Here is a 17116-nt window from a genome sequence, read left to right as displayed (position 1 = left end):
CCACTATCACATGCTCAGCAGCCTCTAGGGTGGAAGCGGAATTCCCTAGCTCTTGAAACATCCTGTTCCACCTCTGGACAGCTCCAATTCCCAGCGTCAAACTTACATTGACCTTTTTTCAACATACGAGAGTTTCTGTCCTCTGGGGCCAAACAAAACATGACTAACCCCTCCTCCATATAATAACCCGTTGAATACTTAAAGATAGCTATCATGTCTGCACTGAGTCTTTTCATGTCCAAGCTAAACATCATCAGTTATTAATCCTCATGTGACATGGACTCAAGGCCCTTCACCAAAGTGGTTGCCTTCCTCTAGACACTCTCCACCTTAGCAACAACCCTCTTCAACCGTGGCACCCATAACTGAACACAGTATTCTGGATGAGGTTTGATAAGGGCAAAGTACAGTAGAACTATCATGTCTCTATTCTTGGAAGCTATGCCCCTCTTAATGAAGCCCAAGATTGCATTAGGATTTTTTGGCTTTGTTTTTTTGTTTTCTTTATTCAAGTCATTGAAAAGCTGTTAAACATCATGAAGCCAAACATAAATCCCCAATATGCTCCCCTGGAGACCTCCTGACATGCTAACATTTAATCATTAACATATACTTTTTTAATCCAGTTCTGAACCTAATCGTATTATCATCTATTCTACTCCACAAGGATAGTATGAGATAATTAATCAAAAGTTTGGCTAAGATCTCAGGAGACCTACAGGATTCTCTTTGTTTCTACTAGTTTAGTAACCCTGTCCAAAAGAAAAAGAAAAGAAAAAAGAAATGAGGTTAGTCTGGCATGACAAATGAGGTTAATTTTGAAGTCCACTGATTCTTTGCAAAAACCACCTCCCTCTATAGATCTTTAACAACCTCTCTTTAATGATCTGTTATAGAATTTTTCCAGGAATTGAAATCAGACTCACTGATCTGTTCTATGCCAAAGACTAAGTTTTCTTCCCTTTTTTGAAAATTAGGCCAGAGATGCTCAGCAGCCTGAGCACCTTTTCTTCCAAACCAACATCCCTCAAGCCTGCTGCACACCAGGGTCTGTGTGAATTGTACCCTCCCCATCATGGGGACAGGTAAAGCAGGTAAGTGAACTTCATGGGTGCTCCAGTAAGAAGCCAGGATCGGGCATATGCAGCACCTGGACAAGGACATGTTCTGTAATGAGCAATTATGGAGGAAGACTTCAAGGGGTTGAGATGTCTAGAAAGTCTCATGTGGATTTTGCTGCCATAGTCTTTAGGAACAATTTCATAGCCTTGTCCCTGCAGCTGCCCATTTTAATGCAAATGAAACTTTCAAATGGGAAAGTTCATTGATCTGAAGTTCTATTTAGTAAAGTTTCAAAAATTGAAGTACAACATGCCCTGACCTCAAAACAAATGATCTAGAAAAGAGATGCATTCCTAAAATCCAAAACTAAATCCCACTTGCCTGTGGAATTAGCTCAGCAAAGTGCCAAGAAGTCCATTCTTTAATCATTGTGTAACTTAGAATTATGAAGCATGTATCATTTTCAACACTGTACCATTTTCTCATATCGTGCCATAAACTTTGTTTTTTAGTTTAACTATTGGTTGAAGAAAAAAAACTCCTTTTCTCCCCCAAAAAATATTTATGGAGATGATAATTTGTGCTTGCCAACAGTTTGGCATGATTCACGAAGAAACATTTTTAAAATAACTGTAACATAAAATAACTTTGTAATAGAGACAGATAACTGTTTCCCAGGCAATAAAGGAAGGAAAGAAGGTATGAGAGAGAGAGAGAGAGAGAGAGAGAGAGAGAGAGATATTCATGACAATATTTGGCCTTCTCCAATCTTATGATCCCTCTCTTCACCTTTTGCTTCATTTCTTACCCAATCTTAACTCACTGAATGGGTGTTCCCTCAAACAAACTGAGACCTGGGAAAGACCTTTCAAGGAATATAAATTTCTTGAAATGGAGCTCTGGAAGCCATGCATTAATAAAGCCATTTAGATTCACATGGAGCTACTTGACTGTACCTTACACCCAAATCACTCTGGCTCTCACTGATTGGCCAATAATGGGTCCCCAACCCAAGCCTCAGTTGGTCATTGTTTGGGTTTTGTTGGCTCAGAGTGAGTGTAAATAGAAATTGTTTCTCTTTTGGTCAGAGAACCTGAGGGTCTTCCCCTCCCAGACTGATTTTTTTTGAGTAGCTGAGGCCATTTTTTGCTTCATTTCTTAGCCAGCTTTAATCACTGAATGGATGTTACCCCAGACAAACTGAGACTGGGAAAGACCTTAGCTTAAAAAGACCATGGTCTCCCACTGCATCCTAGGCCCATGTACATGAGATTCAGGGCACTGGCCTCCTCCTTAATGCTATCGTTACTCCCTTGGACCTCTGCTCTGCTTGAAACTTATAGCTTTACAGAGATGGCTTCAGTAAGATTTGGCTCTGTGCAGGAAAGTTTCTGAGGATTCATAATAAATAAATATTAGTTTTACCCCAAGAAATAAATAATCCTTTTTATGGTATGTACACACTAGGCAGTTAATGCATGTTTATTGGATGACTAAATTGAATCCCCAACAATTGGTCATCCCCTCTTCCTTTGGAAACCCCCGGTGATGGGTAACACATTTACCTCTGAGGTGATCCAGAGGTAAATTCTATTTTATTATTTTCAGGCATGCATTGGGCCCTTCTCTGAGATATTTTGACTTTAGAAACTAGTAAAGTACATCCTTCCATGGTTAACATGAGCCCCATTACTATTAAAGGCAGCCTGGTGGTACAGTTTTTCTCAGTTTCCTCGACGGCATAATGGGGATAATAATGGCACTTACTTCCCAAGGCTACTGTAAGAATCAAATGAGACAATGTTCACAAAGGGCTTGCACGCAGTAGAATATTAGGTGCTTTAAAATGTTTATTTCCTTCCTTCCTTCCTTCCTATTAAGTTTAACACATTTAGCAACATCCACTAGGGAGAGTAAAGAATTAAATGAAACAATTGTCTGATTTATTCCCTGCCCACGCATGGCTTTCCTGAGGACCCCAGAGAAAGCATATTTTCCTAGGGGTACCCCCAAAGATTCAGATCCACATGAGTCAGTGACCTAATTGATACAGGACTTTGAGAATAAAGTGAGTTCCTATGCCTACTTAAAAATTGACTTGAACTCCCCTTCAACACTGTTAATTGAAAACCGAAGTGAGAAAAGGGGTTGAGTTTGAGGCTAGAATCTATTTAAATCTTTCCTTCTTCATGGTTCGCATAAGAGAAAAATATATATGTATATGTGTATATATTATATTGTGTATTATATATTTGTATGTATACACATATATATGTGTGTGCATGTGTGTGATTTGCTTTGAAAGCCTCACCTAAAAAAGTCTTTGGGATCTTAGTATCTCAAGCTGGGGCAGTAGAGGAGGGGAGCCAGCAAGGCAGAGAATTAACAAAAAACATTAGAAACTCCCCCAGAATGCATTGGTTCTCACAGTGAGTTAATTAATCAACAAGTGTGATACACATTTATGATCTCTTTCAGTCCCTAGAGAGGACCTCTAATTCTCATAAAATGGGATTCAGTGACTGTCTCCATATACTCTCTATATATTCTTCCTGATTCTGTAGACTTGATCATATGTCTTTTAATTTATGCCTTTTCAAAACAGGGCTTTCATTTTGGAAATCTGTCATGTAACAATCTCCCCAACCATCTCTTCTTTCCTCCTCACCCTCATCCAATGGATCTTTCTATAGAATCTGAGAGTTGAGAAAGATCCTAGATATTTAACTTGGCTTCTTTGAATTCAGAATTCTTTCCTTTATATACCAGTCCAATCTTCCAACTCATGCAGGAATCACCTCTACAATACCCCTTACATGGGGACTTCTCACTACTGAACTGCTTCTGAATGTCTTATTCTTTTGGTTTTTCATTTTAATTTTTCAATTAATAAAAATGTATTTTTACTTCCATCCATCTAAATTAAAAATAAAAGAAAACGAAAACTTTATAACAAATATACATAGTCAAACAAAACAAATCCACACCTTGGCAATGTCCAAAAACTGTCTCAGTCTGTGCCCTACCTATCAGGAGGTGGGAAGCAACCTTCACCATTGGTCCTCTGAAATCACGGTTGATCAGGCTTCTTAAAGTAATTTAAAGTTCTTTGCCTTTACAATGTTGTTGGTATTTTCTATAGCATTCTCCTTGTTCTGCTCACTTCATTCTGTATCAGTTTATGCCAGGTTTCCCTGATGCCATTCCATTTATTATTTATTATAGCATAATAACATTCCATCATATTCTTGTATCATAATTTATTTAGCCACTCTCCATTGTTTGTACAACACCTTAGTTTTCTAGTTCTTTGCCACTACAAAAAGAGCTATTGCAAAAATTTTATCATTGTCATAAATATATCATAAATTGTTATTATAAAATATTATAATTTCCTTTCTTTAATCTCTTTAGTATATAAATGCAGTTGTGGCATTATTGAGTCATCGGGCATGTACAGTTTAGGGATTTTCCTCAAATTATTTTCCAAATGAATATGTGTGTAGATCTCAGCGTATTGTGAAGATGATGAAAGCAAGTTTAGTGAGGACCTCTCAGTTACCATCCTACAAAGTCCAAGACTCCTTGGTAATGCAAGAATCATGATAGGCTTTGGTTAATGCATGGCATATTACATTTGTACCTCATGTACTCCATGAGGTCAGAAGTATACTCAAGTTCTGGTCCCATCACCGAGTTAGTAACTTAAACTTTGCATCTTATCTCCTCCAATCATAAAATAGTTTTTAACAAGCTTGCTTCACTTGTATAATGTTGCTACTCAAGTAAAATTCCAAATATGATGAATCCAAGAGAATTTAGTCACAGGAGTACTAAAAAACAAGACCCCATTATAATGCAGTGTGATATATTGCAAAGCCATATGACCTTGGACAAGTCACTTAACTTCTCTTTGCTCAGTTATCTCGTCTGTAAATTTGGGGTATAAATAGCTGTAATACCTACCTTGCCAGATGAAATAATTTATGTAGAATATTCTCCAAATTTTGGAAAGCTGGATAAAAAATACAAGCTACTATTTATTTCTTGGGGTAAAACTAATAGAAAAACAGGAATTATTCCAGTTGTACACGGCCCATGGTTTTGTACAAGAGATGTTTCTTAGTGAAGCACCTTAAGCAGTCAATTAGTAAGCAAGCATTTATTTATGTGCCAAGCACTGTACTAAGAATTGGTGATTAAAAAAAAGGCAAAAAATTCAGTCCCTGACCTCAAGGAGTTCCAATGAAGGAGACACATACAAAATAAATACAGACTAGATGGGAGGAGTTTGTGGAAGGGAATAAAGAGTATGTGGAAGTGAATAAAAAAATGTTAGTATACTGGAAAAGTAGGAAGGAGCCAGGTTGTGAAGGGCTTTAAATGTCAAACAGAGCATTTTCTATTTAATCCTGGTGGTTGGTAATTGAGAACTACTGGAGTTTGTTGAGTAGAAGAGATGACATGGTTCGGCCTGCACTTTATGAAAATCACTTGGGCAGCTAAGTGGAGGGTGAATTGGAGTGGAAAGAGAGAGAGACTTAAAGCAAAGAGACCAACCCAAAGGTAACTGAAATAGGCCAGATGATGTCAGTAAGATGATGAAGGCCTGCACCAGGGTAGTCGCAGTGTAAGTACAGAGGAAAGGACATGTAGGAAAGATGTTGGAAAGGTGAAAATAACAAGACTTGGCAAAAGATTGTATGTAGACAGTGAGCGTGAGAGAGGAGCTGAGGATGACACTGAGCTTGTGAGTCTGGGTGACTGGGAGATGGAGGTGTAGGTGCTGGGTAACTTTTTTATCAAGTCCATGAGATCTGTTTCTTATGGAATGAGCTATCAGGCTCCAGTGACCTCTGACACAGGCTGTAGAGAATAAGAGAAAGCTCAGAAAAGGTTATCAAGGACTCCATTGTTTCCAATGTCCTGACAAAGTTATCATTATCTTTGGTTGTCATTACCAATTACTTTATATACTTAGGGCCTTGGACAGTTCTCAGTATAGCCCAATGCACAGGACTCTTCTGGAATACACATGGGCAGACAAGTCTTAAAAACTGACCAAGTCATCAGGTTCTCCAAAGCCATAATGTAGAGAAGTATTTACATGACTGTCATTCACCATCCTTCAAGTATACTTAGCACAGTGCCTGGCACACATTGGGCACTTAATTAGATGCTTTATTGATCTCTTACCACCATTGTGTAATGAGTTAACCTCAAATGCCACTCCAGGAATGGCATCCCTGTCATCTTTCTCATCTGCTGCCCAGAGACAGCCACAGAGTAGATGAGAAGGGCACCCCCTCACTCAAGCTATTAGCCACAGCTGCTTCCTTCCTGATCAGTTACTTCCTACATTCTGCTTCCCTGATTGTGGTAATGGGAGGCTTGATACTACTTGGAATCGTGGAATTATATAACTAGGAGGTAACTTGGGGACCATCTAATCTGACCTCTCCTTGTGTCAAAAGAAAACTAAGATCCAGAATTGCCCAAGGTCACACACCTCATTAGTGCCATAGCCAGTACCAGTCTGCAGGCCTTCTGAATCTGGTGCTCTTTCCACTCCATGTTTCCTATTACTTCACGGTGGACATCAAGAATGATAAATCCCCAATATTTGAACTATTGATCAATAAGCATTTTCACCAGGCCCTGTGTTCAGTGCTAGGATTCAAACACAAAAAAATGACACAGGCCAGTCCCTGCCCTCGAGGATCTTCCCTCATATTTCCAAGGGCTTTCAGTTTCTTATCATTAGCTATTGCTGTTTAGTCGTTCAGTTGTGTCCAACTCTTTCTAATCCCACGGATGATAGCACACCAATGCTGTCCATGGGGCTTTCTTGGCAAAGATACTGGAGTGGATTGCCATTTCCTTCTCCAGGATTAAGGCAAACAGAAATTAAGTGACTTGTCCAGGATCACATGGCTAGTAAGTATATGAGGCCAGATTTGACCTCAAGTCCTCCTGATTCCAGGTCCAGCACTCTATCCAATGGTGTAAGGTTCCACTAAACCACACTATAGTTAGCTACATCCCATTAAAAAAAGAGCTCATTATACAATTTGTGAATTAATACCACCTCCTTTGGACATATTTAGTAGTAGGCCTAAGCAACACACACTGGGGTTAGGGGTCATGGGTACCAAATGAGATGGAAAACTGGTTCTCTTGCTCTTGAAACCCAAATCGACTGCATCCAGTTATTTCTTCAAGAGGCCCTAGCACAAAGTAAGCACTTAATAAGTGCTTGTTGACTGCCCCAAGTCTGTTTGAGATATGTAATGTAGTTATGGGACTCAGGAATGTAAAACAGTTTAAGCTTCATTGGAGGAAGCCCTTTACAAATACCTCATTGATCCTCATAACAACCCTGGGAGGCAGATACTATTATTATCCCAATTTTACAGTTGAGAAAACTGAACCATATAGAGGTTAAGTGAGTTTGCCAGCATCATATAGCTAGTAAGCATCTAAGGCTAGATTTTAATCCAAGTGTTCCTAATTCTAGATCTATCCACTACAACCCCAGCTGCCTGTCTAACCAACAAAAAATTTATAGATCTATAACAGCTGCCTCCAAATTGCCACCTGTGGCCCCAGGTCCGCTGAAAGGCCCCTGGACTCAGAAGAAACAAGTTTGAGCCAGGGGGACTAACCCCAACTTTGTCAGGTTTTTCTCTTTGATTCTACTCCTTTCCCAGAGTAAAACTCCAAGGAAATCTCTAAAATGGTTTAGGTGCAGCCAATGTCTAGGGTTTCCTCATATGTATATAATAGTATCTCCCACAAAGGTACAAAATGGATATGGTTATGAGATAGCTTTTTATTTCCTCCGCCACAGAAAATTCATCAGGTGCAAAGGACTCCCAGGTGCATATGAACAAACACAGGAAACAGAAAACACTCAAATAGCCCATGCTACTCAGACATTTTAAAGTACTATTGAAAAAAATACTCCCCATTCACATTGGATCTACATCATCTGAGCAGTTCACAGTAGTGGTAGGAAGCTTTGTCAAGGTAAAGATCTCTTGATCCCTAATGACCCTCACTCAATCCTTTTATATTTCCCTAATTAACTGACTCTTCCATTCACTATAGCAGCTCTTCCAAACCTTCTCATATGTCCTCAAACCTCTCATGGTTCCCCCTACTCCCTACACTCTCACCTGAAAACTCTGCCTCATATTTTACTGAAAAAATTGAGGCCATTTGCAAAGGACTCCCTCTTCTCCCCTCCTCAACTCACATAAACTCAGATGCCTTCTGCCACTATATCCTCTTTTACCCCTATCTCACATGAAAAGATAAGATACCCTTCTTCTTGCCAAGGCAAACCTCTCCACTGCACAATGATCCCATTTTATTCCATCTTCTCCAGCAGTTTGCCCTCTCTATGATCCTTATTCTCTCCCTCATATTTGATCTCTCCTTAATATCTGCATCTCTACTGCCTACAAACATGCCCCTGTCACCACACCCCCATCCTCAAAAATTTTTCTTTTGACCCATCCATCTCAGAAAGAAAAAAAGGAAGGAAGGAAAGAAGGAAAGAACTTCCATTTTATAATCTAGCTTACAGCTTCTCAACATTATGCTCAAATACACAATGCTATTTCACTAATACAATGCTTCCCATTCAAGGCGACATAATAATACTTATAACTCATCTTTTTAGAGAACTTTACAGTTTACAAAGTGCTTTCCTCACAATACACCTCCCCCTGAGGTATGTAGTACAAGTATCATACCCATTCCACAGACAAGGAAGTAGTGTCTACCATATGTAAATCAACTTGATTTAATTCAACAAACATTAAGCACTTACTACTTATGGGGCACTGTGCTAACTAGGCTTTGCAGTAGGATCTGCTTTCACTACATACTTCACATCCTAGCTGTGCTTGCTCCTCATTCTCTAGAGTATCCTCTCCTAATTCTATCCCCTTTTACCTCCCACAAGTCATTGGCACAACCTATCAAAACTAACCCGCCTTCTAGAAGAAGATCTCTGCTCCCTATCTGTGAGCTGATCCTAGGTTAAAGAAGAGGTGTCATTTCAAACACAAGGTGATGGTGCCAAGAGGGCAGAGCTCAGTGAGTGCCAGAGTGGGGAGGAGAAGGGGGTGGGAACTCGGGCTCTGCAGATCCTGCCCACCCCTGAAGTGCCAAGAGGGCTGAGCTTCAATCCTTCACCCTCCTCCCACCCCCTCATCTGGGGAGGAGTCCTTCAGATGCAGTCGCAAGTCGGGAGCCTGCATTGCTTCTGCGCCCTCTCCTTTCTCTAAGAGGAAGGTCTGGAATCTGCCATCTGCTGGGCTAGGGTTCCCAGGATCAGCACCACATCCCCGGACAGCGGCAGCTCCCTAAAGGGAAGTCTAATCTTGGAGCTGGCTGGGTAAGCGATTCACCATAGGAAGGCTGAGGGGAAAAGAGAGGGGGAGGAACTGGGAAGGAGGATGCTTGGATCTCAAACTGAAAGGGATTTTGGAGATTATCCAGACTTCCAATCTGCTAATTTTACAGATGAGGAAACTGAGGCCCAGCGAGGGTAAGTGACTTGTCCAAAGCACACAAACAGGTTCTCTGAAAATTCAGGGTTTTCCCCACTACGCCACTCAGCTTCTGACCCAGATCTGTTTCCAGCCTCAGAACCTGCTTTCGAACTATAAGGACCGGGCAAGGAAGGTAGGGGATGGGCAAGGAAAAGAGGCCAGGAGAGGGGGATGGGAAGGGGAAAGGAAAAGGAAGCTACTGGGAATGTGGATGGACTACAGAGGGTTTGCAATAAAAATGGGGGAGTGGGGATGGGAACACTGAGAGATGGGGACAAAAGCATGTGTGGGGCTTAAAGGATCAAGGAATAATAATAGGAGAGGTCCGGGAATGAATGCATGAACGATGAAGATGGAGGGAAGAATGCCTAAATGTAGGGGGGAAAAAGAATGGTGGAAGACAGATCTCTCTTCCCTGAGCTGCTAGCAACCTCCCCTAATTGTTGCTCCAGCCCCACCTCCCCCTATTCCCCCAAATTCCTTCTTCTCATCTCTTTCCCTGTGATTTTTCCCCTCCATCACAACTCCCACTTCAGGCTCCTCTTCTGTCCTTCACTGTACCCCCTCTCCATAGTCATTCTCATCATCTCCTCTCCCCCTTCTTGCTTCCCCATCTCTGCTCCCAAATCCTCTTCCTCCTACAGCACTATATTCATATCCCTTTCCGTCCTTCTCCATTCCGGACAACTCTTTTCTTCTTTCATTCCATATCCCTCTCCCTCATTCTTCCTTCTATTCTCTCTATAGTCCCTTCCATTCCTTCACGTGACAGCCTTCCTCATCACTTTTTCTCCTGCCCCCCTTTTTCATGGACTTCCAAAATGGACCCTGCAGCAGACCACTCCATGTGAGTCCTTAACAGCCACTGTTTGAAGGAGCATTCTGGAGCCAGATGGGAGCCCCAGTCTTTGCTTCATTCTCCCTTCCTGCCCACCCCACCCCCCAATTCTACCTGCCCCTGCTGGAAAAGGAGGGATGAGAAGAAAGCATAATTTCTTTTCCCTTCCCCCACTCGGGCTGTTGGCGGAAGATTCTCCTGGGAAGTGGTTCCCAGAGAAATTGATGCTATTTCCAAGGATCCCACAGCAGAGGAAATAGTGCTCGGTAGCTCTTGAAGGGAAAGTTAGAGGTGAGGGTATGATACCAAACATCTGCTGGTAAGCCAATATTGTCCATGTCAAATCCTTACTGCCTGCATTTCTTCCTTAAAACTGCTGGACAGGAAGGCAGCTTGGAAGGTGGGGTAAGGCAGAGTCTCTAAGGTGTAGATACTGAGAGGGGGAAGCGTCATCATTAGAGTTGACCCCAAAGCCTTGTTCAATTGAATAGTCTAGAGAATGTGCCTGTCTCCACCTCCACCTAGGAAAATGGAGAAAGGAAATCAACGTGGCCTCCTCCCTCAATCAGGGATTCCAGTAAAGGAATTGTTAGGGGCCCTGGAAATGTGCCTCATTTGCCATGATAGAAATGCATCAATATTTTTAAGCAGACAAAATGGCTTCAGACAAATTCAAGATTGGGGAGATTGAGTTTTCCTAGTAGGAGAGCACTAGACTTGGAATTAGGAAGACCTAGGTTCATATTTCTCCTCCTAACACTAGCTTTGTGACCTTGGGCAAGTCATTTAACTGTAGCCTCACTTTCCTTATGCAATAAAATGGGACTGATACCAGCAGTGCATCCCTCACAGGGCTATTGGGAGGGAAGATGAGACAATGGATCTAAAGCATTTTGTAGATTTTAAAGCATTATATAAATGCCAGTTATTATAAGCTTCTCAAATACATCTTAATGGGTTATAATTGTCAAGAGACCTGGTGTGGAAGCAGCAGGGAATGGAATGAGACAGGAATGCTCAGGGTGGGGGCTATTTCACTTCTCAGTACCTTCTTTAGGGGGAATCTGCAACATAGGTTTTCTCAGAATTGAATAAGCCCCATAATGCAGAATATTCAAGAAGCATTTACTTAATACCACCTGTGTACAAAATCCTCTTCTAGGCCCTTTGGAACTCATCTAAAATTCCAAAGTTTGGGTTTGTTTTTTTTTTATTTTTAATTAAATAGTTGTGGGGTTTTTTCCTCTAAAGGGGTTTATAATTTGGTAAAATTCAACATACGTGATAAGTGTCATGAGGGCACAATGTAATATCTCAGTATCTCATATGCTATGTGCTGTTGCTAGGCACTGGAAGAGATAGAGATATGGTATGGTCCCTATCCTCATGAAGCATACAATCTAGTTGGGGAGATATGGCGTGTAGGAGGGCCCACAATGTCATCAGGTCAGATGAGGATGACAGTTCTGGCTGGGGTACATGAGGGAATAATCAGGAAAGGAAGCTGACAATTTGAGCACCCTTGAAGGATGCTGACAGAAAGAGGGACGGAAAAAAAACAGCATGCCCAACTCTAGGTCTCCATCCCCATCCCCACTCTCACTCCCTACATAAACCAAAAATAGATGGGTTTTTGGATGGCCTGGGATCTGATCTGTGTCTTTCCCAGGGGAAGCCTGCTTTACCTCTGGACAAGTCCTGGAGGACAGGCCCTGATCACAGAGCCAAGACTAAGAGGACAGGGTTGTTTGCACCAGCCCTTCCCCCACTTCCCAGTGGGTCCCGCCTCATGACTTCATTACCTCCATTCTCTCACAGGTTCCAAGGCTCCAGTTCTGAAGATGAACTGGGCAACGATAATGTGCTGGACGCTTCTGCTCCTAGCCGCTTTCTTTTGCGAGAATGTCACCAGCAAGGGAGGCCGTGGGGGAGCCCGAGGGGCGGCACGTGGCAGGGGCCGAAGCAGCAGTAGCAACAGCCGGATGCGGATGAAGTCTGCCCCTCGCTACAGCTCCTCGGGCTCAGCCTTCCGGGTTGCAGCTGCTGCCTCGGCTGGAGCTGCTGCAGGGGCAGCTGCAGGGGCGATCGCTGGGGTTGCTGGGAGGAGAATTTCTGGAGAGGTAGGCATGAACGACGGCTTGGAGACAGATTTCTACTATAGCAACCAGACCAGGGAAGGAGTTTACAGCTACAGGTGGACATCAGGGACCGACCCTTGGGGCATGGAGCCCAATCTCAGCCTCTGCTTGACGCTGGGTTTCTTTCAGCTGTTTCCTCTTTAGAGATTAGCTTTTCCTGGAAGGTCACAATCTTCTCCCTTCCATGTGCCATCTGCCCCACCTGTCCCTGTCCTACTTTCCTCCACCTTCTTGTCCTAATGGTTTCATCTTTTACATTCTACAGTAGCTTCTAAGGAACTGTGCTCACTCCTTTCCTTTGAGCTCTTCCTTAACTGCCAATGAACCCTACATGGACTTCAAGAGTTTCACAATAGTAGGGTGAGCTGAATCCTGGGCCAAAGGTGAAGGAGCACCAGGTCACCTGGGATCATGAAGAGGACCACTCCAGAAAACTCTTGTAGTCAGGGTGGACCACCTCAGAGGAAAGTTGAGCATTTTCCCTATAGTTCACTTTTCTAGGGCATCATTAGCTGCCCATTGACATAGCCCCACACCCAATGTCATTAGTCCCCAGAGCGAAACCTTTTCCCCATTTCTTTCCCCTTAAGACCACCACCCAAAAGTCCATATTATGGGAACTGACTCATGTAATTTCAAAATGGTTCTCACTTTTCTCAATGTCTGGGGGTGCTGAGAACAAGTGAAAACACGGGACCCTGAAGCTTTCTTCCCACCAGATTCCAACTGCCATGCCCCAACTCTCATACTCTCTTCAGAGAGGAACCTAAAAGAGGTGCTGAGCCCAAGCCAAAGCCCAAGGGATGATGACCAACACCCAAAGAGAGCAGCCATGGATGCTTCTGATTCCTAAATTGAGGCCAAAGAGGACTGGGGACACACCTAGCAGCAGAACATTGAGAGTGTGCTCTCCATCACTCAGATAAGCAATAGTATCATCCCAGAGTTGCTCAAGATGAGGGAAAACCCGGACTGCCTCCTCACATTGCCCTTTTACATGAAATCACAGGGCATAATTTAAATTTCAACAAAATCCAACTGAAGAGGGGACAATTTGGTGGGACTCTAAAAGAAATTCATTTTCTGCAGAAAAACAAAGGTGCCTCTGAAGCATTTTATTAATCCAAGAAAAGGAATTTATTTCTAAAGGAAAGGAGTCTTGATGCCCCCTGCCAAGGATGTCACACAGAGGCCTCTGTTCCTTGGACATGTTTTCTCTCTCTTTGGCTTTAGCTCCTCAGGCACAGACCTATGAGCTGATCTACCTTTTGGCTGTGACAATTCTTAAACACTCTGGAAACTTAAGCCTGACTTCCCTGCCTCCTGGATTTGTACCCACCATTAGATTGAAGGGTTTGGAGGAGAGATTATGATTTAATACTATGAGAGTGAAATAAAAAGCAAACTCTCCTTAGCCTATCTTTAGAAGACAGAGAAGTATTACATTTGAACTTGAATGTCTTCTTCATTCAAGATTTTTTTGTTTACTAACATCAGTTATTGTAACAACAAGGAAGTCCCCACTTGCCAACTGTAGGGATTTTACCTACTAATCTCTACTATTCCTCACTAAAGGTCCTTCCCTAGGAGTAAAAGTCGGCTTCTGATTCATAGAAAGGTTTTTCAAACTCCCAAGAATCTTCCTCCTGAGTGACTCATCGTGAAGACTAATGAAAATAGCAATCTTGTGTCTGAACGAGGCTAAAAAGAATGCAGACACCCCACAGAAGTCAGGCACTCAGGCCTAAGAACCAAGCTCCTCTAGTGGACTGCTAACTAAACTGTTTTGCTTTTTTTCCCTCTTCTTATGCTGTTCAAGGAGCAGCCTTGAAAGACAGGTTGAGGTAAAGTGAATTTCAGCATCCAATGAAAAAGAAAAAAACAAAACAAAACTGAAGTCAGTTTTAATGCTGAGCACTCTAGAATCTGTTCTATTTTGGAAACAAAAGGAAAGAACTGTTTTCTTGCCGTCCTCAACAATATCCATTTCAATTTGCCATTTTTTTCTTTTGCCAGCAAAAGGAATTCAGTGAGGCACAGTGCAGAGACCCCAAAGAGTGGCACTTTCAAATGAAAGACAAGAAGTTCATTCCAAGAATGCAACAACCTAACTTCAGAAAATCTTTGAGACATTTACTAAAAACCAATGCTTTAATCCTTCCTGACCAAACTCTCTCATTTTCAGGTACCAACAACATAAAATTCAGGAGTTGGAAGAGTTCCAATTTTCATCCATCTACAGCTCAGCTATTTCCCAACTATCTTCCAGGGTCTTTGTACTTAACCATGTTCTCTCCTCCAATAGAGTAAGAAGTTCTGATTTTTAAGATATTCAGTGTTTCATAACACAATGGAGACTGGTCTTCAGTCTCAGGGAAAAACATTCACTTTTTTTTCCCTCATAGGACAGAAAAAATCACAGGTGCATGGATTTTCTTGGAATGCCTCCACCAACAAAATCTTAGAAGAGGTTCAGTGTGATCTTTGGTGCTTCTGGCTAAAAAGCCAGTCATGGCAGCCCTAGACTGATGGCTCAGAACTTGAGCTTTGGAGTACTAGGACTGCAGAGGTCTTGTGCCTTTTGGACTTCTGATACAAAGACATTTATAAATGGCTGCTTCTCCGAGCTATTCAACAACTTGCCCATGACTTTATTATAACAATATATAAAAAGTTCCCTTCAGCACACTAAACTTGATCTATGGAAGTGAAAGAGCCTGGAACAAGGGATCAAGGAAGCAGCCAAAGACAAGAACCTTCTCCTGGGCAACAGTCTCATTATTTCCATAATAAACTTGGATGAACAGACCTAGATGGAAATTCCAAAAGGACACTGAACCAAGCACTTTTTCTGAAGGTCCAAGCACTGCTATATGCCACCTTCTATTTGTCTCTGCCTCCACACTGTCATGTTCTATCTCTATGGTGAGGAACCAATGTGAAAAGCATGGGTCTAGCTCTACATGTCAAGCCTACGGATATCATGACTTCAGTCAAATTTGGCAGAGAGATGCCAATCCATTCTTTTGCCAAAGGTTCCATAAGTCACCCCAGGGTACTGAAGAGTGGCCTACCAGTGAATACTAAGAATCAAGCAAGGAAGGTGGAGTGAGGGTGGAGTGGGGAGTGGGGGAAGGGAAGAGGGGCTTGTACAAAGAGTCCAACCCCTATGCTAAGGACCTTTTTCTAGTTCTCCAAGATTTGTGGGAGGCCATGGAAAAGAATTTAAAGGCACGGATGGATTGAGATTTGTACTGTTGGGATGGGGAATACACCTCATTGAAGTAACAGGAATACTAAAACATAAGACTAGCAATCCTGAGGTTTACATTTTTCTCAGTATCTAAATCATGAATCTGAAAGGAAATCATTTTGAGATTTTACCACTGAAGATTTGTCTGGGACATAATATTAAGGAATTTAAAGTTTTCTTTATAGAACTGTCCAGTTAATCAAAATATCTTTTTAATGGTGTTGGGGGACTAGACAGATGAGCAGGGAAAATAGTTCTAAAGCTTTAAGTCAGGGGTATCTATCGTCAGGGGTGACATGCACCTTACTGAATTCTCCCTTCAGCAGTTATCTTTGCTTCTGTTAGAATAGCCATCTAAATCCAAATGCAAGTCAACTGATTTTTAACAAGTATGCTGCTTAGACAGTGTCAGGTTTCTATAGTAATCCTACAACACTCAAGATGGTTTTAGCCATAGTAGAAGTACCACCAAATGATAAGGAAAAAGCCAACCTATGTGATCAGAGACTCTATCAACTAAATGTGACAACAGCCATTCTAAACATTAAATACTTTTAAAATTGGAAATGCATAGTGGACTCTTACATCAGGTATCACATCTGTATTTCTCAAGATGTAGTTAGTTTTCTTTAATTCTGGCAAATTTGAACGTGGAATAGATTCAGCATTTAGCAATGACCATAAAGTTTTTTAATTATTGCTTTCGTTTCTCCCCACAGTGGAATCAATAATGTCCCCAAACCCACTTTTTAGGTGAATGTATAACCTTGGACAACTGACTTCACTCTGGGCATGTTTTCTTATCCATAAAATCAGAGAGGTAGACCTATAAAATCAGAAGGCAGACCAAATGACCTAAAGTCCTACCAAACACTATGACCCTATGATCCAATCAGAAGAGATTATGAGAATACAATGCATAGGCTGTCAAAACTGCTATACAGACATCCTCAACAATGATACTGGAATGCTTTAGAAAGTGCCCACCTCTCATGGTCAGATTGGGAACAGACATTAATAGACCAAATATATCTGATCTTTTTAACATTCCAGATACCAGTATCTCCTTACTCCATACCCAGAGTTCTTAATCTGGAGTCCTTGAACTTTTAAAAATATTTTATAACTATATTTCAATATAGTTGGTTTCCTTTGTAATCTTAAGGGTTTCTGTTTATTTTTTACATTTAAAAATATTATCCTGAGACTGGGTCCATAGGCTTCACCAGACTGCCAAAGGGATCCATGACAAAAGAAAAGT

The 17116-nt window shown here is 41.7% G+C and overlaps 1 protein-coding gene across 1 annotated transcript; it reads left to right on the top strand.

Moving 5' to 3' along the window:
• The first annotated feature begins 11878 nt into the window (after window positions 1–11878).
• On the top strand, window positions 11879–14657 carry SPRN (shadow of prion protein). Its single transcript, XM_036736482.1, has 2 exons — window positions 11879–11939; window positions 12283–14657. Exons 1-2 carry the CDS (start codon window positions 11879–11881, stop codon window positions 12744–12746), a joined length of 525 nt encoding a protein of 174 aa, XP_036592377.1. The 3' UTR covers window positions 12747–14657.
• Window positions 14658–17116: the final 2459 nt, after the last annotated feature.

This window comes from Trichosurus vulpecula, chromosome 8 (genome assembly GCF_011100635.1).
Source record: "Trichosurus vulpecula isolate mTriVul1 chromosome 8, mTriVul1.pri, whole genome shotgun sequence".
Taxonomy (NCBI): Eukaryota; Metazoa; Chordata; class Mammalia; order Diprotodontia; family Phalangeridae; genus Trichosurus; species Trichosurus vulpecula.
Note: the sequence above shows the minus strand (reverse complement) of the source record. Positions and strands in the feature narration are given on the sequence as shown.